The sequence below is a fragment of the Scaptodrosophila lebanonensis genome, unplaced genomic scaffold (assembly GCF_003285725.1).
Source record: "Scaptodrosophila lebanonensis strain 11010-0011.00,11010-0021.00 unplaced genomic scaffold, SlebRS2 tig00001412-arrow-pilon, whole genome shotgun sequence".
NCBI lineage: Eukaryota > Metazoa > Arthropoda > Insecta > Diptera > Drosophilidae > Scaptodrosophila > Scaptodrosophila lebanonensis.
Window position 1 is genome coordinate 7,830,920 of NW_022060739.1, and position 25,977 is coordinate 7,856,896.

The 25,977-nt window shown below is 39.1% G+C and overlaps 2 protein-coding genes across 2 annotated transcripts in view; both read left to right on the forward strand.

Moving 5' to 3' along the window:
* LOC115631300 (monocarboxylate transporter 7) overlaps positions 1-4,482 on the forward strand; it is a 38,170-nt gene extending 33,688 nt beyond the window's left edge. The window contains exons 10-14 of the mRNA XM_030528014.1: positions 63-218; positions 289-450; positions 569-740; positions 1,403-2,090; positions 4,025-4,482. Of these exons, the coding sequence (XP_030383874.1) occupies positions 63-218; positions 289-450; positions 569-740; positions 1,403-2,090; positions 4,025-4,361 (1,515 nt within the window). The 3' untranslated portion in view covers positions 4,362-4,482. The remainder of the gene's footprint in view (positions 1-62; positions 219-288; positions 451-568; positions 741-1,402; positions 2,091-4,024) is intronic.
* Positions 4,483-11,536: 7,054 nt separating this feature from the next.
* Positions 11,537-25,977, forward strand: LOC115631392. Its single transcript, XM_030528113.1, has 19 exons — positions 11,537-11,640; positions 11,950-11,996; positions 13,343-13,480; positions 13,548-13,726; positions 13,787-13,999; positions 15,009-15,128; positions 15,200-15,507; positions 16,406-16,724; positions 16,787-18,344; positions 18,403-18,647; positions 18,738-18,919; positions 19,392-20,836; positions 20,896-21,091; positions 21,564-21,698; positions 22,453-22,865; positions 22,920-23,125; positions 23,970-24,133; positions 24,212-24,353; positions 24,421-25,977. Exons 1-19 carry the CDS (start codon positions 11,571-11,573, stop codon positions 24,470-24,472), a joined length of 6,132 nt encoding a protein of 2,043 aa, XP_030383973.1. The 5' UTR covers positions 11,537-11,570; the 3' UTR covers positions 24,473-25,977.

Consider the following 25,977-nt stretch of genomic DNA (forward strand, 5'->3'; position numbering starts at 1 on the left):
AATCCAATCCCATCCCATTCATGCATTCTTTCATTGTCTCTTCTCAATGATTGTTGTTGTAGCTGCGCGAAAAGAAGCCCATCATACCACACGATGTTGACTCGCCCACAAAATATTTATTTCTGGACATATCATCACTCAAATCGGTCACGGTCAAAATTTTATTAATGACCTCCAGTGTGGCCTCCTTCGGCATCTACACGCCCATGTTTTTAATGGCAAGTCTTTCCAGCTCATTTCCCATGGCATCTCGTTTTCTTATTGCTCCGAGATATTTTCTGCTTACAGGCCTTGAACGCTGCCAAAGAGGGCTCCGATGTGCAGGAGTTGGTGTTGTTACAAACATTCCTGGGCATCTCGATGGCCTTGGGAGTGGTGCTGGCTGGAGCCTTGTTGCGCCGCTCCTTTGTGATTAGGCATTTTGTAATAAATACGAAAATTGTGGCGCAGGTAAGTGCGACAATAATTTCTGATTACTTCAAAATTATAAAATTGGCGCAAATTTTAATCTAAGTTAAAAAATTGAAATTTATGCAGTTTTTCTTTTTTTTGCACCTTCAATTCACAGCTTTTTATATCGATTGTGGCTTTGGCCATACTCTTCCTATCGTTCGTCATGGGCTATACGGGTCTCTGTATATTGAGCTGGATTTATGGCATTGGGTTGGGCGGTTTTCAATACTCTTTGAAGATTTTGGCATTGGAGCGCATAAAGCTGAAACATTTTTCCAAGGCCTGGGGTAAGTAATGCACAGTTTAATTTCCTCACACTTACACAAAAAAACTATTCTTAGTAGTTACTGAATGTCATATTCCCACAGCTAGCATGAATTTTAAGATATCATAAACAGCTAAACCCATTCTATTTGTATTTGAGGAAGACTAAACAGAAATGGCATGTATCAGCACAGATAGGACTCGACTCGACGTTGTTGAATAATTTGTTATAAATCCATAAAACGCAGAGAGGGTTAAATATCTACATAAGTATATACTGCAAAGCAGAAGTTATTATGGCAGATAATTAAGCAGGTCTTTTGTAGTTGGAGAGGTCGAACTTAGAATTATTTTTAAGGAGTGAAATGAATATTTTCAAGTAGTTGGAAAAACACCAAGAATAAGAATTCGATCAGAAAAAACATGTATGTAAATTAATTTGCCTTGAGTCCCAATCGCATTGTTTGATGCCCAATTAATTCCGTATACTCCCACTATGTGTTCTATGTAAATCATTCAAATATACAAATTAGAATATGTATGTGCCTTATTTCTCAGGGACAGTTCCCTTATGACCACACAGCTAATGGCTGTAAGTCTAATGCTTTTACTAACATGAATCAAATGCATTTACTTTACTTTATGTACAGCCTTTCAAAACTCGTTTTTTTCTTTCAAATTACAGGCTTCATACGGGGCGTTGAATCGGTGCCTGTGCTCATTAGTGTTCCGCTCACCTCCTTCCTCAACGATTACTCGCTGAAATATGGACGCGCCGGCTACTACATTTGCTCCGCCGCCGCCGCCATATCCGGTATAATAATTTTCTTTATAAGTGAGCCCCAACAGCAGCGTGGCCAAGCAAATGGCCATTTACCCACACCATTGCTTCGGCATTCCTCGGCGCGACAGCATCGTCCGCACATGCATTTGGATTACCCCTATGCTGGTCAGTGCGGTGACTATCCAGCGCCTGATTTACTTAGTCGCAGCTGCATAAGTCTGAATCAAATGGAGCCCCCCTACCACGCCAACCTACACACGCCAATGCCGGCAAGTTACTGTCCACGGCTGGCGCCATTTGTGCGCCCATGCCAGCGTCATGGACACCAACACCAACAACTGCAACTGCAACAACAACATCAACACCAACAACAGCAACAGCACTTACACCAGCAACAGTTGGCCTGCCGCAGTCTGGACATCCCTGATGTACGACAGCAATATCAGCTGGGCCAGGGCAGCATCGGAGCTCGCATGGGCAAGAGATTACAGCGCAGTCTGTCCTTCATACAGCAGCACAACTGCTGCGATGGCCAAATGTATTGCAGCTGGCACAGCACCTACGAGCTGGGCTGCAACAAGACGCCCAAGTAAGTATCATGGCATAGCCACAAAAAAAAAAAAAAACTCTTAAGCTAAATGATGAGCTAGTCACACATATTAATTATAGAGCTGTTAGCGCTTTAATAAAAAATAGCATAATGTGCTATTACATTAGTCTTTAAATTTCAGCTAAAACTATGAAAAGTATTTACTAACTGCCCCACAAATTCTAAGTCGCTTAGATAGCTGACTGAACTATTCACAATTCCCAGGCATATGACAAATTACATAAAGGGCATTCATTGTTATAAAGCATGTGATTGTTCAGTCTTAAGCCCCAAGGGTACTCTCACATTGTCATTTGTAGACTAGCTCCATTACAATTATTTAATATTTCATATAAAAGGGTCAGGGAAGCATTCGTTCCTTAAGCATTCGAAAAAAAAGAGATTTTAAGCGAATATTCAACTGTGTGTGAAACCAGTGCAAGATACTTGGCATTTTGCCAATTTGTGAATAGGTGCCTTTATACTCAACCCCTCTCCATTTTGATAAAATAGGTCATATTTTTGTCAACAGTCCAACAATACCCGGCTGCCATTTTGCGCCACAAAAGTATGCAACACTTTTTAAAACTTCTGTGTTGGCTGCTTGGGAATTCAATTCCATTTTATAACTAAAAGCTTTAATTCATAATTTATGTATTCCTCTATAATAATAGTCAGGGGTTTTCTGTAATGGATTAGTGTATCAACAACTAATAAATAATAGTTTCAAGCAAGATAGAGTTTTGCAGTCGATAATAACAGTCAATAGAAAGAGTAGAAATCCCGCTGCTCCCATTTGGTTGCGTAAAATTATTTCCATAATCGGTTTTTTCAGGATTGAACGATTTGCATGAAATTTTAAACAGGGGTAGAATTTTGCATATAATTAGCGTATAAAAAGGTTAATTTATGAAGGCTTTGCAGTTGTGGGCAGTATTAAAATTGTGTAGCATGGGAAGGCGGGGAAATAAAAATTTGTTTATTTATTTATTTCGCCTATGACTTAAATTAAATGATGCACTCGTCATATACAAGTATATATTTTATGGGGTGTTGCATGTTTCTTTCAAAGGATATTACGGGTACAGGATATTACAACAAACGAAACAAGTTTTCAGTGCGGATTTTCATAAATTTATTAAAATTAGTGAATTTTAATTATTCCTAGAAGAGGCACATTAATTTCTGTTCAAAATCTTAACCCAAATTTATTCAAATTCTGAAGCGAACGTCAATGGTTAAACAAATTTGGGTTAAAATTAAAATCAAGTAACTCTGAATTTCCAGCGCCAATTGCTTCAATCATACTACAGATAAAGAATTGTTTAAAAAAATTTAAATTCAATTCTTTTATAACATTTTACTTTTTGTTGCTTAATAAAAAAAAGTTAAATAACAAGATTAACTAATGTTTTAGTGAATGAAAATAAGTTTTGTGCCCAATAAGATTTCTTATTAGGTACATTTTTTGTTGGAGACTCTGATTTTTATTAAATTCTTTCAAAATTTATTTTTGTTGTAACAATAATAAAATCTTAATTGAATAAAAAACTCAAAAGCATTAAACTGTAATAGTTTTCTAACTTTGTAAATCAAATATTCAAATAAAATAATAATTGAACGACAAGCTTTAAAGATAAGGAAATTTTAGAAAGAAAATAAAAGAAATGAGAAGGCTAATTAAAATTTAAAAAGAAGCAGAAAACAAACATTTCGCCAACTTGTCACATTAAATTGGTGGGAAAAAACAAAACTGCAAACTTCCATATATATTTAAATTTTTGCACTGCCCAGACCGTGCGAAAGCAGAGCCGTGAAAAAAACGAGTACTGTGTCGTCATTGAAGCACTCACTCGCACTCACCCTTGCATATTTATGTTTGTACTTGCCACATACTTTTAACCACTTCACCTATGCTACTGCCTCACTTGCAGGTCCAACGACAGACAACCACTTATATGCACCTGCAGTCCCAGCTCGAACTACGGAGCCAGCTCACGCAGTCGCAGCGTGCCCGAGGGCCTCTCAACCATGTCACAGCAGTGTAACTGCCGACCCCACACGGCGCCCTCACGTGACTTCATCTACGTGCCACATGCATATGCCTCGCTGCAGCGTACACCCCATAGACACACCCAGCCGGCTCCTGGACCGGCGGCCGGTTGTCAGCAGACACTGAGGGGCCAGGGAACACCGCAATGTCGTTTGAAGCGCTCGCAGTCGCTGTGCCGGCCCGTGCATTTTGTGGAGCAAATCACCACCTCGGTCTAGTCTGAGGACTGTCCGCCCATTGTCGAAATGGCCCCCACCTGGTGCTTGGCTCCTTAGTTATTCTTATTATGATTACAAGCTTTTTCGTTATTGTTGTAGTAGTAGTAGTCGTCGTCGTCGTCGTCGTCGTCGTCACAACCGATACGTGAATTGAATTCAAATTGTCAGATCTCTCTAGTCTCTCTTTCGTATGTTAGTTAGTTATTGTAGTAGCACAAAAGAAATAAAAAAACAAAAAACGAAACAAAAAAGCAGAGCATGTAAAACTGTAACTGAAACCACACAAAAAATGTCAACTAATGAATTTCTTAAATCCCAAACATGTTCCACCTTGAATCACACAAACCTACATACTCACACGAATAGCTGAGCGGTTTCAACAAACTCTTGAACATTTCGAAATCGCCGTTAAAACATATTCACATTCTCATACTATTTATATAAATAAGGCAACAAATATAAAACACGACGGCTGAAGAAAAGCTTTATCTTTGTCTCAAGCAGCATATTAAACAATTGTACGAGTATAGATAATTGTATTTAAATCACCTTTGCTACCATACGACATTTTCATAACAAAACATATTTACCATCAAATAGCAGCAACAACAAAAAAAAAAAAAAACAAAAAAACTTCAAAAGGTCCATTTTTACATGTGCATACAATATATCCACCGATACTTATATAAAGACGAGGCAATTAATTGTGTCGCACGGCGCTGTCGTACTTTATTTTTAAACTGCAATTACGCATTCGTTATTGAGATGCATTTAAATAAAATAAAATTAAATTAAATTCAATGAAGTGACGTAGTACTTTGCCAACCTTTGTCGTTGTGGGAACGAGCCTTATTTTTACTCGAAGCGCGCATATTTAATGACTTAATATCATATTGTAATCGACATTGGCATCGAATTAACTGCCAAGCGAATGCGCACACAAATAACTGTTGTGAGATAAATTAATGAAAATAATAATATTAATTGGGATAAATATACAATGGTAATTGAACTTAAACACTGATAAGCAATGCAAAGTAATAAGAACTTATAATAAGTGTTTAAAAATGTATGTCTCGAGGACAAGAACAAAAGGACTAATAGGTATTTAAAAACCCAATAAATAGTCAAGTACATCTACTTTCAGATGCAGCCATTCATGTCCACAATTACATAACAACTTACAAAACATTATAAAACATGTCATCGGTGTTCCGAAGCCAACATACCTTTGCAAACCGAACTATATAGATATACGTAAATAATTTATGCATGTTCAGATTGGACTGTCATCGTCAATTATCTATGCAAAGCAAAAACTTTTGTATTGAATCAATATAAATGGTTCATATTATATCGATAGCTTTACTATTTTTGACTTACAAGTCATTAAAAGTAGAGCCTATAATTGCTGATTATACAGACTGTTTTCGATTTTTAAGGCAATGTCAGCCAACGATCTGGGGAGAACTCATTTTTTGTAAATTCACGTCCGCATTTTTTAAATTAAATCCTTAAATCAATAGTATTAATATGTTTTACATATAAGTCAATGGCAATATACATGGTAGAACGGCAGTATCAATTTTTGGTAACTATAGCGTCGCATGTTTATACAAATTCTCCATTTTTGTCTCATATATAAGTCATTGACAATATAGGTAGAAGTTTTGGTAATTAAACAATGTTCCAAAGCCTATAATTGCTGATTATACAAACACTCACTGAACGTTAAAGTATCAAAAAGTACCGATCTATCTACCTTCAAAATATAATTCGGTCATGGTTACCCGATACGTAATTATTTTAGAGATTGTAAAGCTGTTTCCGCTATCCAATCTGAACAAAAAATATTCATTTGTTTACGATCAGGGAGAATATCCCTAATACGCGTATCCGCCAATTGCAAATAAAAAATATTTGATGGAATTCTTTTATACATATTCATTATATTTTCCATACATTTATATATTTTATTCTAAATTTTTGTTCAATTCCATAAATTGTAATTATAAAATGAGTTTGGATACATTTCTATAAGTAAAGTTGTACCTACAACAATTGTTTTGCATAAAAAAAGGGTATTTTTACAGACTTCACTTCATAATTAATTTAGTAAGCATTCTCAATTACTCAATTGTTTGGAAGCTTCAAAAAAGACAGATTTTAGGTTTGCATTTTCTAATAACGTAATCAAACAAACTTCATATTCAACAGCAATTTGGCTTGCATTTAAAAGTAATATTGATAAAATGTTTGCGTAATTCCATTGCAAAGGTATGAAAATATATATTTAAAGTTTTTCCTCTGACTCCACATACAATAAAACGTTAATATATGCAAATAAACTAAGTACACACAGAAAGTCTATCAATAATAAACGAACGAAATTCTTTCAAAAACTTTAAACTTTTCGCCATTTGTGTTCAGACAAGCGCAAATTTGCATATATATGAGTATATGAAACGTAAATTGATATTAAAAGCCCACATAAGAAAACATCTACACACACGCACACGCACACACACACTCAACAGACATACAAACACATCATCTTCTATGCATATCTACATGTTCAGCCATTTCAACAACAACATTTTACCTACTACTTACTACCTACTACTATTTCACTTTGTCAACCTAGACTAAAACTTAATGTACAAGCGTAGCTAAATCAAATTTCCCCTGAGGCAGCAGAACCAGCAGCAGCTCAGCATCAGCAGCAGACGATGATGCATCAGCAGCATGAAAGCAAATTACAAGTAGATATTGAAAATTTGCAACTAAGCGACAATGTCGCAAGAAACTTGAATAGAAAAGAAGTTAAATATAAATTATAAATAAATATATATACTATATAAATGTACTTTCATATGAATTTGTAACTCTTTATCATTAGTAGTTTAGCCATAAATGTTAATACTTAGTAATAGTATGAAAAACAAGAAACTAAATCAATTCTTCACAAATAAACGAACAAACAAACAAAGAAACGAGCAAACAACTCAATGCCATAACTATTTCATTTAACGAGCCTGGGGGCTAATGGAAAATCCGCCAACTGAACTCCGACCTTCTCCCAGAATACACAAAATGTCCTATCAAGTGAAATTAAATGCCGCCACAAAATGTTAAGCTCCAACATTAACCCTTGATGGATGCTCGATAACCCAGCCAATTGTGCCGAACAAACGTGCCAACCACAACTGAGCAACTACTGCCACAGCAACAGGGGATTTGGGCTTGTCTGGGTTTTTCGGCTCCCACGTTACTTTTTTTTGTGCCCGTCTCTCCTTTTTTTGTGCCCTATAAACTTTAATTTATTACGTGCTAGAAATTAATAAACAAGTGTGTGTGCATTAAAGGGACAAACTTTAACACTGCTTGTCATATTTCATTTATTAATTAATGGAATTAGCATAAAGCGTCAATTTGCAGAAAATTTAATGCCCAAGATTAAAAAGTTCTATGAGGGTCTACTCGTATATAGCCGACAACTTCAAAATCATTTGTATGAGAAGGCATGCAAAATTATGCGTTTTATAACCGCAACGAACGAAATATGAAGATGATGATGTTGATGGCACAGAAGGGGCATTACGACGTGCCTAGACTGTAAATAATCGACTAGAGTAGCAGTTGAAGCGACAACGACAACAACAGCAGCAATAGCAAGAGCAATAGCAACGTCAACGCCAACGTTCACTTATTTCGCATTATGCTGGCACACTGTGCGTATGCTTAATATTTGCTGATATTGACTTGGGCAAAGCATTTAAGCTCTGAATATTTACAAAGTAAGCCCAGCCGAAAGCCAGCTAAAAGGCATAAGACAATTTGCTGCTCAATATAAAGGCCTCTGTCCATGTGTGTGTGTGTGTGTGTGCACAAACATAAACACATACATATATGTATGTATGTGGGGTGTACTTGTATGTGTGTGGAAGTACATAGCAGACCCCCAGAAACTAAACAAACAACAGCAACGGAAACTATTGTTGTGTATATTGTTTTCATTCGGGGTGGCTATCACACCCACACACATACACCCGTACATGCACACACAAATATATACAGCAGCAAACACTTAAATAGGTATAACATTAATTCCTGGTACGGAGGCCAGTGATTTTAATTAATATGAAGTTGTCGTTGCTGTCATTTCCACAAAAATTAATAGACAATAAGAACGCTGCTTGCCACAGTAAGTAGTAGTATGTATATAGAAATAGGTCATAATATTAGAAATGATGTTTGTTTTCATGCTATATACAAATACTATACAATTATTATAAGTTTATAGATTCCCACTTCGACCTGGAATATTTTGTATTATATATTTATATTTTCAATGCCTCTTCGATTGCTTTACTAGTTATATTATTCCTCTTCGCTTTCCGGAAAAGCTGTAGAAATGAGATGATGCTCTAGGGCAATCCCACCTGATCAATTTCTCGGAGAAACCTAGTCTTTGGACCATAAAAAAAAGCTGAATTCGTCAATAATGCGGACTGTCTGAAGGCGGGTCTTTTTAAAAAAAAGAAGTGCTTATATGACGCCAAATCATTCCTTTAAGGCCTTAGTGCATGGATGAGCATAAGTGATCCAGCCAATACAATCTGTCCTTATAAAATTAGAAACGTAATAGCTTCTTACTATCTGATAGCAAAATTTAATATATGATTCAATTTTGAGACCTTTATAATTTTCAACGTAATGCTACTACATATATATGTATATATGTATACTTATAATACTTTACTATGACCATGCCACTAATAATATATAATTGTTTCAATACAATTCTATAGATAGTTAATTTTTGAATTTAATTTATAGTTCAAAGAACTGCAATAACACATACATTGTAAAAATGCATAAAATCAATCACGATAACCAACTAGAATTTGATATCGAAATTATTTGGAAATTCTCGATAGCTTATTTATTTTCGATGGACCAATAGTTTTGGTTTCCATTTATGTAATGCTTATTAATATTTGAAAACATCAAGAATGTAGAATAATAATTTAATATTTGATTTATTTATTAACTTGTTTGAATAATTATTAATCAAATACAATTTTTTAGAATTGTTTACTTAATTCGATTCAGACCTAATGTTGATCTGCTAATTAAACTGAAACAGTGCTGTACCTATTCATGTACTTCCCACTGTATGGCCAGCAAGCAAACTGGGGCTCTGCTTTAAGCAACGTATTTGGAGCTGTTGCTGATGTTGTTGTTGCAGTTGTTATTATGTGCGACTGCGGCTACGGCATCGGCGTGAAAACTGCCGCACGGCAAGCTCGTACACTTGTATGTACTGTAAGTGAAAAGTAGCTGCTAGCTGCTGTTGGCTGTTGGCTGCTAACTTTCCCTCAGCCATGGCTACGTGTCTTGCATCGAGTTCGGTTCGTGTGTAATGGCATGTTGAGGCTTCTATGGGCAAGCTGTCAACACGGCGTTGGCGTTGGCGTTGGCGTCGGCGTCGTCATGCGCATAGCATGCTCAACACGTAAGCAGCAGCAGAGCAGTAAAGGCGTCAGCACGCACACGCATATTTGACTCGGCAGTCACCCCAACGCACTAGCGAGGCGGCTCCTGTCCAAACCTAAGAAGAGAAGACTGAAGAAGTGCCATCCAAAGGATCTCCCCACAAGAGCCCTTGTATAAAATACATAGTATATATCATAAAATATAATCATTTTTCATGTAAAACATTGTAAATATTGTATATATGTACATAGATATAAGTGCGTCCTATAGATGCTTACTATAGACAACTTTTGTATTCCCTAACTTTCAACTAGCTTAAGCTGCCATATTGGTAGTAGAAAACTAGTTTAATAAATTGTATATATGTAACACGCATATTTGCGTTGCCTACTTCCAGGCGTTCGCATTCCTTCATCATTGTTGTTGCGCTTATTCAAGCTGTCAAGCTGACAGTTGTTTGCGAAACAGATGTTTTGTGTTTGGCTCTGTTTCCAGTTACTCTTAACGCACTACTCTTTACGCTTGGCACTCCCTTAACACGCTTACGCTCACTCACTAACTCACTTACTCTCGCTCTCTCTCCTTCTCTCTGTCTTGCTCTTACGCAGCATCCGTTGTATATTTTTTTTTTTCAGAAATGTTTATCGTTAGGGAGCTCCTGCAATGCGTTTGAGCTTGTAACCAAATTTGCTGTTCAGTTTAGTTCCAGCATCAACGCCACAGCGCACGGTGGTGGCATAGAGCGTAAAAAATAACACGCGCGCGTTACGGCCACACAGAACACAGAACAACAAGAGCAGCAGAATAGCAACAACAACTACGAAAACGTTGACGAAGGCAACGTTCTGTGGAACGGACCAACAGACAGACAGAAGCACACACGCACACACACATACAAACGTGTATACAAAAGGGCAGCATCAGCACAGGACGCGAAAAAAAAAAGCAGCCAACGCACGCAGTTTTAACGTTTTATAAATAATTAAAGTTACATAAAAAGCAGCATTAGCCAGCGCCAGCAGCGACACAGGAAGTGGCAGCAGCAAGTTACAAATAATAATATGACAGAGCAGCAAATTTGCAAAGCAGCGCCTAAAAGGCTGCAGCGGAAAAAGTGCTGAACAAAAACTAATAAGAATAAGCACGCGTTTTTCTTCTTGGCTGACTGTTTTGGGCAACACGAATATCGATTGCTGGCCTTGCATAAGTCCAGGATTAGTATACAGCAGCAGCAGTACCAAGTTATACATATATATATGGATATGTACATATATACATATACTGTACATAGAAGATAAACGTGCTGCAGAATGCAGCAACACGCGCACACACACACACACACAGTACAGAAACAAATTTACGCCCAAATGCAAAAAAGACAACGAAACACATAGAATTTAAATTTTAATTATTTTAATCGAATGATGTTGATGGGAGAGCGATGAGCATGTAATGGAAGGCGTAAGCATTCGAATGAATCTGAATCTGAAGCCCGACGACCATTGACAACTGTAACAAAAGTAGTAAAAGCAATAGCAACAGCAATAGCATTAAAGGCAACAACAACGAAGTTTATATAAACGCGACAACAGCAACAGCAACAACAGAGAAAAAACGAATCGAAAGAAATCGCTTCTTTGTGCAACTTTTGTATGTGTGCGTGTGCGTGTGTGTGTGTGTGTGCCTGAGTGAGTGCTTGCTCTGACTAAAATGGATATTGCCCTAAGAGGCAGTGGCGCTACTACCACGACGACTGGCATCGCCACTGGCACCACCACTGGTAAGTCCTTGAGCAGAGCAGTAAATGTGTTTGGAGCGAGCGAGCATTTGTTGCCTTGTCACTAACATGACAGGTCAAAGACACATAATCTCACACATGTCGCTGCATGCTCACATATGCATGTGTGTGTATATATACACGACTATATATATGTATGTGTGTGTGTGTGTGTGTGTGTGTGTGTGTATGTGTAGCCTTTGTGTGTGTGCAACTTTTACTTATTGTGAATCATTTGCTGCGTATGTTTTGTATTTGTGTTGTGTTGCGTTGCGTTGAGTTCTGTACTAAAAACACACATTTCATTCGCAGGTTTACATCATGCCGTCTCACTGGGCAATATTGAGGTCTCCTCCAAGGTTTGTAACACCACCAGCATGCTCATGGAGCGAGGATGCGCTGACATAGAAACTATCTGTGGAACAGTTGCTGTTGTAGCACATATCCATTTCGTTTGTAGTAGTGGCTCAGGAAGTGATTATGAAAGTTTGTTGTGTAGGTGGCAGAAAAATACCGATAAAGGTCAAGGTTCATATGAATGGAGAGCATATTTGTGCTAGTCAAGTAGCAAGTCAGCAGCATACAAATTTGTGTTATCTAACTAATGTGGCAGAAGCCATATTATAGACTGTTCTAATTTAGGAATTTTCACTTTCTTAAATAGATAGAATTCGCAGTCGAGGTAGAGACATTCTTGAAAATTTAGCTGCAGTCTTTTAAAGTATATATCCAATTTCAAACCTTGCACCAAAATGACATTTTCTTATATAACAGCTTAACTGCTACGTTATATTTAAAAGATGAATGTGTTGCTTAAATGAATTATTCTAAGAAAAAGCGTATTTATATGTAACTAAAGCTACTTCTTAAATTAAAAAACTATTCAATACTGAGCCATCTGTCAGCCTTATATAAGTAGTATGAGAGACTATAGGTTTATTTTATAGCTAACTTATACAAAGAACATGTAAAGTAAAGTGAAAGGATAAAATGATGTTAGTTTAACCCGAATTAGATTAACTTTGACTTAATAATATTACTTAGAAACTGATTTGAAATAGTTTCATCAAATATGTATGCTAGCAAAGTGAAAAGAAATGTCTAAAGTTTTGATCAGTTTGTCAAATAATTTGTCGAGCATTTCATGAATATAATATTACTTTAATTAATAATTATACTTTTCTGCTAAAAACACTTCCTTGGGATTCAGCTTTCAAAGTCTTCTTAAAATACCTTTAAAACAAATTTGTATACAAATTATTTTGTTAAACCCAAAACTTTTAATTCTACAAGATTTTTATTAAACTGATATTTATATAATTTTTGTAAATAGGATTCTAATCGATATTTATAGGGAATACGAATGGATGTTGTTTGTTGACAACTATAAGTGTTCTTACAGAGAAAGATTAGCTTGTGATCGATAGTTAGTTATAATATGATTAGATGATGATTAATTATGAATTTAACAGTTATTACAGATTAGAGCAACGGAAGTGCAGAATGCCTATCCGTATCTTCTGAAATACATAAGAAAGATAATCTTATGATCGATAGTTAGTTATAACATGAATAGATGATTATTTGAATTTAACAGTTATTACAGATTAAAGTGCAGAATACGGATCTTCTAATACTGCCTTTTATAAATACTGTAAATGCAATTGCTATTAATGACCATAATTTTTTTCTCTGCCCGATTAAGCCCACCTATTCAAGCCACATGGATCGCAGCTATGACTCTGAGGATGAGCATACGAGTCGTCGACGTCTGCGTCACACGCTTTCCACAGAGCTATATCCACGAACTTCCGTCTACTCGCGTGGCGATATAAGGGAACAGGTAAGCATATCACTAACTACAAATACTCGTATCTACTAAAAACTTTTTTAATTTTTCTCCACCCTAGTACTGCCTAACGGATCGTCAGTTGCATAGCATAGAGCAGCGGCCACGACGTGAACGCTTCTTTGGTTGCCTTTCGCGACGCGGTGGAGCCCAGCAAAGTTTTCTGGGCGGCTGTGTGGGCCGACGTGTGCCCTCAGATGAAAATTTGGCCACCTATGCGCCATTCGAAAAGTATCCACGGTGCGTATACGTGATTTGTTAATCTATAATTCTATTATAGAAATAAATCTTTCGTTTTAGCTATCAAAACAACTACACTGACACAAACGAATTGGATAGTTCCTATTTTCGCCGTCAACCGGCTTCGATCTTAAGCACCGGCAAGGCTAGCGAACCTGATTTGGGTGGACGCTACACCTGGATAGGACAGCAGGCGCAGGTGAACAACAATCCTACTCCAGTGCCTGCTTCAAGCCAATTGGATAACACAATGCTAAGCAATGCGGAACAGAGGTATGTGAGAGTTGATGAACTAGGCCAGCAGTAGTCCCTATATTCGATATCCAAATATGTCCAAAAACGCTTTGCGATTTTCAATATAAATACTTGTATGCTATGCCGCCAACTATCGCTAGTCATGATGCTTATACTAAACTAAACTAACCAACTAAACTAAACTATGCCTAACTATCGCACATATTGTAGTCACAACCATATCTATATCTGTTTGTGTATATACGTATGTATATGTAAATGCTTGCAGTATATGCTTCAACACAACAACAAAAGCAACAACAACAACAACAACAACAAGCCTGTATCATTGCATTGTGCCAAATATTCCCGCTTATTGCTTTCAAGCTAACAGTCGTACAACATCCACTGCTCGCTCTTTCTCTTCTTCCTCTCTGTCTCTGAATTCTCTCGCTCGTTCTTTCTTCTCTCCCACACAATTTTATTAAACCGAAACCAACAACAACCACAACAACTATAAATATTAACCTCTATCGAGTGTCAAATGCTGTAAAACTTTTCGTATATTTTCGTTATTCATTCACCTTCCTTCCTCCTAAAAAAAAAAAAAACTACAATAATTAAATATTGAAAACCAACAACAACCAAAAACAAAACCAAAAAAATCGTATACTTAATCAATATGTGTAAAGGGCAACTTGTTGTACAGCACCACTTGAATCCTTTTACCAGGATGTTTTGCTCCGGAATTATTATGTCGAGCTTTGCGCTCCAAAACCTACACCACCACACACCAATCAAATCGCTAATATAAATGTTTGGTATGTAAATTAAAATAAGAATATCCTTAATACAAAAAAACAAAACAATCAAATGCAAATTAAACTAATCCAAGTGTCTAAAAAGAAATTCAAAAAATGCGCAACTAAAATAAAAATGTTTTTTTTTCTGTTATGTGTCTGCACGTGACCAAAGAGAAATGTTAGTTTTAGTTTGGCTTTAATCTAATTACATGGACTTAACAATGCTACCCAATTCTATTTCACAGCTCGTATCACTGCCCCACTTATGCAGCAATACCACCGCAACAGCAACACCACCACCACCAACAACAACTTCAGCAACAGCAACAGCAACAACAACAACAGCAGCAGGGCACACATCCCAGGTATTTAATGCAGACACCAGCAAAACCGCAACCACAAATTCATAAACGTAAACCGCCCTTCGACTTTTCAGAACCAAACACGTGAGCTTTGCACGCTCCCACACACTCACCAGCTTCGACAATGTTAATGCCGGATTCCGTTCTTCGGGTCGCTTGAAAACGGCAAGCAGTCAGGAGCGTTTGATTGGCGGAAAGAAGCCAATTATAGCCACCGGCTCCATGTACGAGACACTGCCCCCATTGACGCAGCAAAGCGCCACCCTGCCCAAGACTTGGTTGCATGTCCAGCACCAACCGCAGCCAACGCCGGTCCAAGCCTGTCTAACCCACACGCATCAGCACCACCACGCGCCCATACATCTGCATCAGCAACTGCCAGGCAAGTGGTTACCATTCCACACCAAATTTCCTTTTTAATCTGCAAGGGTTATCTGAATGGCTTACCTTAGGGGTAGATATTTGAGCAATAGTCTTGAATCATTTCAGATATAGACGAGTATATTAAATCAGCGTTTGGTTAATGTTCCTACATGTATATAAAGCTTAATAGTCGCATCGAAATCTCAAACTTTAATTCCATATCCACACCACATATTCTTTTTAATCTGCACTTCTGGAGAAGGATTATCTGAATGGCTTACCTTAGGGGTAGATATTTGAGCAATAGTCTTGGATCATTTCAGATATAGACGAGTCAGCGTTGGGTTAATGAAGCTCTTTTAGTCGCAACCAAATCTTAAGCTTTAATTCTAATTACATATCCACACCACATATTCTTTTTAATCTGCATTTCAGGAGAAGGGTTATCTGAATGGCTTACCTTAGGGGTAGATATTTGAGCAATAGTCTTGAATCATTTCAGATATATACGACTATATTAAATCAGCGTTTGGTTAATAACGCTCTTTTAGCCGCAACTATATTCTATTCAAATCTACATGTATATAAAGCTTAATAGTCGCAATGAAATCTCAAACTTTAATTCTAATTACCTACCCTAATAACAAATATAGGTTTTCAATAATACACAAATTTTCAAAAAATATGTATATATCTAATGATGCCAACATTAGATCATACATCTTCAGAGACTTTTGCTTGCCACGCCTACCCTTAAATCTTTAAATTAGAAGTAATTTATTTATAACATAGGCAGCGATTTAAGCTGGCAACTTAAAACTTTCAAAGTCCATAATTATTAAAAGCATACCATAAATTCTTTTGATTAATTTATTACACATGATATTCACTCAAACCATAATCTCTCCAATTTACAGACAACATGCTGAGCTTGGGTTTGCCCACGCTGGCAGTTATACCGCAACCTTTACCCCAACCCCTAAGCCCTGAAGTGTTGATTGTGGAGAAAAAGTTTCGCAATGCTATGAAAACCCAGGCCACCCAAACGGAGGTAGCCCGTCGTGAGGGTTACAATACACAGGTTCTAGCCCTCAGTCCACGTCCGCCACATCGCATTAAGGTCGTCTCGCAGGGCGCTCAGACAAATGGCCTGCAAAATGGCAAAAAGCTAACCAAGAGTCTTTCGGAAATACCCAATGGCAAGGATATGCATCTTATGGGCGCCTATCAGCAAGGGTGAGTTACAATAACCAATAATAATTGATCCCATTATTGAATTAACTTCACCTACTTGCCAGTGCGCCATACGTCCACGAGATCATCTATCGCACCCAGTCGCAGGATGTGACGCCCCTGCAAACTATATCGGATGCACAGAATAATATCATGTACTACAAGCCACCACCTCCTTTGCTGGATGCTGACAGCTACGGCCTTGGCATGGAACACTTAAGTCGTGGCAGGAATATGCAAACGCGTGCTGATCAGAGTGCGGAATATGTGAATGCAGCGGCCATAGCTTTGAATGAATCCTTCGACTATGAGAGCAATAGCTTGCCACGTCGTTCGTGCACCTCCCATGCGCGAACCGAGACAGATTACTATTCCAATAGCTTGCCACGACACTCGGACGCCCTGCACACTCACGATGTCTGTAAGCACATCACGGAGTGCGCTGAACTTATGACGGACAGTGTGCCACTGGACTTTACACGTCCACATTTGTTGCCACCGCCGAGCGAATATTGCAAGAACGATGACGATGAGGAGGAATACTACGACGATGAGGAGGAGGAGGATGTGCGTGCACACGAAACGGAAAGCTATAGCTCAGAGGTTTGTGTGGCAGAGCAGCTGCAGCAGCAGGTGCCAACGCAGAATCGACGCATGTCCATGCTGCCGATGGAGGAAACACCTTTTAGACGTGACGACATACGAAGACAGTCAATGCCTGTCTATGGACAGACCGAGAAACTCATCGATGGCTTCGGACCACGCAGCTCATTCCGACGTCGCGACAAGGTCAGCTCATTTGCGGATGATACGCGTGATGATGAGCACGAAATCTTTATAGATTTCAAGCCGCACGTATCGCCCAAGCCCAGTCCAAAGATGCAATTGAAGCACCGCAAGCAGCATAAGGCAGAGATTGCCATGCGTAAGATGCAGCAACAGCGTCAGGCACAGGCAGCAGCTCTAACGCTACCCAAACCGATGCCACTGCCAGTCGATGTTGAGGTTAGAAAAGTTGAGCATGCGCCAGTCATGTTGAGCGATGATGACGACGAAGACGAAGATGATTTAGAGCAGGAGCAATCAAATGAGCCAATTGTGGGTGACATGGAAGCCCAGCCCGATGAAGATGATGATGCCGGCTTAGACGAAGAGCCTCTGTATGAGAACATAACGCCCTGCAGCTGTAAGTTAGAGCCCCAGCCGCCACAGCTCCCATCTCCACCGGAGCCTACAGTTGACAAGCGAACCCAATTCCGCAAGCGCTCAGTCAGCCTGGATGATGATTATGTGGCAACAGCGGCGGTTTCCACGCATGAGCGGCAACCGGCAGTCCGGCTTCCTTCTACGCCAGCTAGTCCCTGCCGCGATGAGCTCTTGCTAGCCAATGCTTCAACTTATCCATCCTCAGACTCGCTGGCCAATGACACCACACGCGATCATTCCGATGGCATTTGGAATGAGTCCCAAGTAACGGTGCTAACAGCCGAGCAGCGTGACATATCCGACGGCTCCTACAGCTCCAACTTACTGCTGACACCATCGTCGAAACGCAAAAATTTGCTTTTGCAACATCAACAGCGAAGTTCCGTTGACACAGATGCTTTAGACTTTGAGGAGCAGGTGGGTAGACTACGAACTTGCCTAAATACTAAAATAATGTACTTGGTAATTGAAATAGAGCCCTACCTATGCCATGCAAACGCTGCCTAAGATCACGAAGACACCCACGACACCTTTGGAACGAATGTCTAAGCCCATGCAGCCCGTTCTACCAGTTATTACACCAGCTATAGCTGTAACGCCTTCCAGTAGCAATACACAGGATTTGATTTGCTCGCCACTGCCCAAACGAACCATGGTTGCCAGGAGTTCTGTGCCAGATGCGCGGCAATTAATGTATGTGGCAGGGGCACAGAAACAGCGGTACGTCTGGATATCCATACATTCTTTGAATCCACAGCTATAAACTGTGCTATGCTCAACTAAGTTGATCTCTATTCGTTCTTTCTACAGGCACTCTGACGCAGGTGCCTCGTTCTTTCCGCCAGTCACAGACTATGCTCGTAGCGCCGATATATCCGAATGTAGCACAAATACAGATGAGTATGCCACCTGCACGGACACCTCGAAACGTACACCAGGTATTAAGACTCCGCCGACCACGACAAGTTCATCGTCAACGACACAAGTACCAGGTTTGGGCTTTATGTATTGTGCGTGTAGTGTTGTCATATAAACTACCATCTAAACAACTTACGTGTTATAATTGTGTATGTTCTGTGTAATAACGTTGTATACGTGTGCGTGCCCCGTCACAAGCTGCCTGGTCAAAAAAGCAAAAACAATCAAACAAACAAAACTCACTGTGTGGTCTCTCACCCAAGATCATTGATCGCTCAATATGCTTGCAGCTTTAGCTCACCCTCTCTGCAACCCTAGCGTCTAGCCTAGTTCATCTCTACTATACTCGTACACGCATAGATCATTCACTACAGACAAGCCTACAATACACTGCTACTACCTATCGCTCTCTAGTTACCCATATAGCCATTTGGTATTTGTTGTTGTTGCTTGACGAAAGCCTTGCCCGATACGCTTTAGCTGTCTAGTTTATCTATTAATAATTTAGTGTGTTACTAACTGCACCTCTCTTTGCGATTCTCGTAGTGTCCACACAAAGCTCACAGCTGGAGAAAACACACGCGGGCTCTTCGTTCGAAAGCGCTAGTTCGTTGTATTCCATGCGCGGTGATCTCCTTAATGAGGACACCTTGCAACCTGACGATAAGCAACAACAACCATCAATGCAGGCAGCGAAAAATAGTCAATTGAAATCTCCAATGGGATCTGTGGCCGAACTGCAAAAGAAATCGCCCTCGCACTCTATCAGCAGCACCTCTTCGGGTAGCTGTCATGTCTCTGGCCAAGCAATTAAGTCTCCACCCAAGGAAGTCGAATCACAAACTGTTCCAAGCACTGCGGCAGCGGTTCCGTTAAAAGTTACGACACAAGAGGCAATACCAGCACAACAATTAATGCAGAAAATCAAACCCGAGTCAATATCGGAGGATGAGCGCAGTGAGGTGCGTTACTCATCCTCCGGCTACTATGAGAGTCCACATGATGACGATGATGAGGAGCACGTGACGCCCACTTGTAAGGCAAGAAGATTGCGGCAAGAGGACGAACGTAAGCGTCGCAAGACCAGCATGAAACTGGACATAGAGAAGGAAAACATGCGCGCACTGACTAGTCCAATTAAGAAATCCACTGCAGCCAAAGCTCTCTCGCCCGAACAACTGGCCGTTAGTGCTCAGGATGGCAGCACTGGAAGTCCCAGCAAAATTAAACGTTTCCGTCCAAAAATACGACGACAATTTCGCAAAAGTTCACGCGAGGATGTGTTGGCAGCAGCCTCGGCTAGACGGGCACGTGCCACTCCTATTATCTACGGTCTGAGCAGTGGAAGTGGCGATACTGAACTCTTGCTGGATGCAAGCATGATCTCAACACCAGCCCCAGCAGTAAGCTCAGTGGCGGCTGGACCGGTTACAACAACAACTACCAGCGCTTCAGCCTCATCTGCGGGCACACAACCAGAGCCCCCCTTGCCAGCTGTCCCAATTAAAAAGCCACAAAGCTTGCCCACACCCACTGCTTTGTTATCGCCCAAGCTACCGGCAACGAGCGTATCTCCAGTTACGACCACAATTCACGCCAAGTCCGCCTCGGAGGTGTGTCAGCTAAAAACAAAATCCGTTGAGTCATTACGCTCGGTCTCTCCGGGCTCAGATTCCGTTTTCTACAGCGAGGCCGATGGCAACGCAGCCAGCACCGAGCTCGGACATTGCTTGCACTGCGGCAAGGAAATGGAGGGAAAGCAACACAATACTGTGAGCGAGCTAGCCGGTGATTCGGTCGAGTCTATACCCTATATAGAACAAGAAGCGGACATTGTAAAGCCACCCTCTGATTTCGCTGACTCGCCAGTCACCACAAAGACCACGCAGAGATTGTATAAGAAAATGGACAAACGTTTTCGTTCTGAGGAGCGTTATCATGGAGAGCGTGGACGGCATTACAAGACGCGACAGGAGAACATTCGCGCCAAAGTAGGATTCTTTATTGGTTTATGTAAAGTATTAGCCAATAATTGTCTTGTCTGTTGTAGAGCGAGGAACGTGGACGTGCACCTAGTCTTCCAAATACACAAATTTTACGCCCTGCTGGTTCCAGTCCCTGTGTCCTGCCTGATATTAATACGGAACAGAGCCAACATATAATCTATAAGGGCCACTACGATGCTGGTCGGTATACACGTTTGACGGATGATGATCTTTGGACCCAATTGGATCATCAGTGCTTTGGTAAGCTGAAGAAGACGAGAATTTAAAACTATACTCTTTCAAGTGAAAGATAATTGTACATACTCAGGGAAAGGGAAAAATGTAAAGCCAATCAGTCTTGCTTAAATAGTTGTTGTAGTTTAGTTTTATAGAATCTTAAAATCAAAATGGACTAGTATTCCCAAGTGGGTTTCTAGTGGTTCTGTGTTAGAATTGCGAACGAGTTTTGGAACGCTTTAAGTTGCAGATTACGACCCCGACGACTGGTAGCTTTGGCACCAACATGTAAAATTTTAGAGATACTCTTTTAATGCTCAAGGCTTAAAAGAACTAATTACAATCTTACAGATTTTTTTTTGAAAATAATTTTCCCCTAAACTACTGTATTAACAGTGCAAAATATTGTTTAGTTAATTACGTAGATCAATCGCTTTGTGCATGAATGAAAACATATTACCTTCAACGAAACACCCTTTCTTCTCGTGTCTCATAGATCGGTCTCGTGAGCGTCGTGCTTCCACAGAATCGGAAAAGGGCTTCCATGCCAAGTATCAAGTGATTTTGCATCGCTTGGTGCAGCGTCGTTGCACTTTGGAAATGTATCATCGCCAGAAGCACAACAGTTTCCGTGAGTACCGTTAGCCTTCTTCCTAAAAATACACCCTGTAGAGAGAGGCAAACAATTTTCTAATTTTGGCCTCAACGTGCGCGTCAATTTGCTGAGAACGAGAGCTTTTGTGGTAGTATGTGAACGCTCCTCTAGATTATAGCCGGTGGCGGCGCTCCGATTTTTACACAACCGGCACGACACGGCGCGGCACTTGGCATAGAAAAACTATTCTGTTGTTCTTGGTAGTCCGCGGTGTGTTATCGAAAATAGTTGCTGTGCTTGCTTTGTTCTATGCCGACCCACAGTACTACTACATATATGCAGAGCTTCTCCGACATGTGCTCTATTATCAAACGTGAAACGTAAAAGTGCAAAAAACATTTGAGTTCCATTCAGAAACGCTCGTGCGTTCAAGGCAACGACAGCATCTGGTTTGCTTATTTCAGAAATCTACTTACTGTTTACACAATTCATAGATTAAATGATTGGTGGGTAAACAAATAATATCACATATGTGATGCGCACGCTAAATTATCTTTCGCTAAAATGCTTTCATAGAATTGATAGCGTCTAATTCTACGCCGGATTCGGTGCGTCGAAAATTGGAGGAGGTGTTAAAACTAATGCTGTTAGTATGGGCCCGCGAGAGTTTTGTGATATCGACGCTCAGCAATGGCGCGCACGGTAATAGTGTCCAGAAATAAAAGCACACAAATCAAAAATACATACAAATAATTCTGAATATATATATTTAATTTATTTATCTACACAGGCGTGGACAAAACTGTTGTGGTTAAGAGTGATTCGGGGGAGTTCGGTTTTCGCATACACGGCTCCAAGCCGGTGGTTGTGGCCGCCATTGAGCCCGAAACTCCTGCTGAGAGTTCGGGTCTAGAGGTGGGGGACATTATTATATCGGTAAATGGCGTACAGGTGCTGGACAAACATCACACAGAGGTGGTCAAAATAGCGCACGATGGCTGTGAAACTTTGGAGCTGCAAGTGGCGCGCACCATAGGCGTATTGATGCACGAACAATTGGATCCGCCCAGTCAGCCCATTTATAGTGGCTATCTATGGCGACAGAGCGGTCAAGCGAAGGGCGCACCAAATGCTAAGAAATGGGTGCGACGTTGGTTCTCGCTACGACCGGATAATTGTCTCTACTACTATAAGACGGAAAGTGTAAGTGTCATAAAATTCTAAGTAGTTCCAAGAGTTATCATTACTTCCTTGCAGGACACACAGCCCGTGGGCGCCATGATTATGGCCAAACATACGGTCGAAACGTGTCCTTTGGACATAGGCAAGCCATTTGCATTCAAGGTGGACTCTGGAGAGGGCATACCAATGTATGTGGCGGCAGATTCTGATGAGCTACTGAATAGATGGCTGCAGCTATTACGACAGGCGGCCACACAGGACAATCAGTGGTTGGACAAGAGGTGAGGGAAATATTTGCTTGCTTTCGAAAATTTTGTTAAAATTTCTTAGATAGCTCTTGGATATTTCCATTAAATTTTTCGAATATACATATATTAGGGTGTCAATTATTGTTTGAACTTAATTGAATCTACTTTTGAAATACATTTTAATGTTGTCTAGGGATATTCGAAAATTAAAACAGCAGTACCATTAATCCTAATAAACCAAGTGATTTTTTATACAACCTACAACAAAATGAGAAATGACTCATGACTTTTATGTAATTTTCAGAGATTCTGAGGAAATTTTAAAAATATGCAGTCTTTATATTGTAATTTCAAATATTAAATCAGTGAGATTTTACTTAAGTCAAACGTTTTTAAGGACAATTACCCGTTTTTCCATTTCAGCATTATATTATAATTATATTATATTATATTATTATAATTTCAAATATTTATTCAGTGAAATTTTATTTAAGTCAAACGTTTTTAAGGACAAGTACCTGTTTTTTCAATTCGACAACATTTGAGAAGGTTTCTAAAAAAGCTGGAAGTTAGGTTCCACTTATTTTGCTAACATTTTTAAGTTCCTTTTGATTTGGGTATCAGCTATTTATTCTCTTAATACAATTTTTTAAAAACCCTAATTTCAAAAAAGTTTTTTCAAAATACTAGTTTCTTTTTTTGAGTCAAAGGTTTTCCAAAAGCACTATATAATAGAGTATTGGAAGCGAAATCATTGCGCGTATTATAACAATTTATTATTAGAATTACGAAACTTTTTAGGTTCATTAGAGCATCTGTTTGGTTTTGTCTTCCACCATGTCAACGATCGCTAAATGTTTTCAAAACTCTTCCGCAGCGCCCGTTGCCTCTATCAGAGCCCAGCAAGCATTGTGCGACCCGATTGCTTTGGCTATTTGCTGAAATTGGGCTCAAGGTGGTGCGGTTGGTCGAAACGCTATTGTGTACTTAAGGATGCCTGCCTCTATTTTTATCAAGATGCGAATAGCAAGAGTGCATTCGGTGAGTCATGTCGAGCGCCAGAGCAATGCGACAGCTAATTAATTTGTAATTTCTTGCACCACCACCACAACCACCTAGGCATGGCCTGTTTACATGGCTATAAAGTGGCCTCGATGTCCACAAATGCGTCGGGCAAGAAGAACTCTTTTGAGATAATACCACCAGAATCGAAATTACGTCATTATTATTTTTGCACCGAAAATGAAATGGATAAGAAGCGGTAAGTAGAATATATAGAACTATATTTGTATATTTCATGACATCTATAATTTATAATCGCTTTACAGTTGGATTTCCGCATTGGAATATTCGATTGATCGCTGGATCAAATCTGGGTAACTAAGGTTAAAAACACGCTCGACATCGGCACTGACCAGCCGACGCAAGCGGCGAAGTTTTAGCTATTTCATGGATTAGTTGTGGCTGGGATATGGCACTAGTACGGGTACTACCAAATAGTATAAAACAAAACCAAAAACAACCAACTAGTCTATATAGTGTTTAGATACTAAGCTAACTACATACGAGTATATATATACATAACGTACACACATACAAAGGCAAGGAATTTAGGCAGTCAGTCAAAGTCAAGGTCAAATCGGGTTTAACTATTTTGAAAATGAATTACAAAAATATGAACCTAAGAGGTGCACGCACAATTAGAATTGCTGTGTATTCTTGTTACATTATATTGTAGCCTATACATACATATAGTATATATATATAAACTTTAGTGAGGTTGTCATATTATATATATATATACACATACAAGTATATAGATATATATATATAGGAGAAGACAGAATATATATCACATGCGGCGTAAAAAGGAAATTGTGCAACAGACTAAAGTTGTGGTGTGTGTGTATATAGGGAGGACCTTTGGTAGACTAAATTCGACTTAATGGGTATTCAATGGCTCTAAGGCACTGCAAATTTTTAGATAATTGTCTAGGATGTGTGGAATGAGATATTTACAATGCAGTTGAATCTAAACTAATTAGCAGCAAACAAACAACATTGAAGAATCAACTTATTTTTTGGCATACATACAATAAGCAGCATGCTGGATTGTTTTAGTCTAGAGCGAGTTTAGGGAGAAATTTAGAATATGAATGCATTATCTGACCAACCAACACAGCGATATTGAAATAATGAAAATATGTTTAGAAATTCTAGAAATTATATCAGATTAAAATTACTGTTTACGGATAATAACAAAATTCAAACTTATCAGCATTAAATTCCCCCCAAAGAACAATTTAACAAAATGTATAAAAGGAAAACTCTAACTACACACAACACAGCATGAAGTTTCGCAAATGGCTAAAAGAATTTAAATTATTTTATATTTAACTTAAGTTAGAATTGCTGATCAATCAGTTAATACACTGTTAGGCAAAAGCTGCCACAGGCATAACCTCTGGCTGCTTTATTAGTTACGCAATAATAATTTTGTAATCAAAATACAAACAAGCTAACAAAATTAATGTGCATAATTTGTACATGAGTGACAACGGTTTTCGTCCTTATTGGAAAATATTAAATACAAATAAAACAAGGTTTATTAGTTAGACACAATTATTATACATATTATACATACGAGTACATGCATATAGCTTTTTATAGAACATGCCACTACTTCATTGAATGCAAATGATATTAATTGAAAGTCAAACATATTTTTGTCATGATCAAGCTTTGCTAGCTAGTTAGTTTTTTTGATAGGTTGAATTTTTGCGATTCATTTTTAAGTATGTACGAGAGTAGATCGATTGTCGATTGCCAACAACTTATATGTACATATATTTACAATAATAAGCATAATGCATTACTTCAGAATC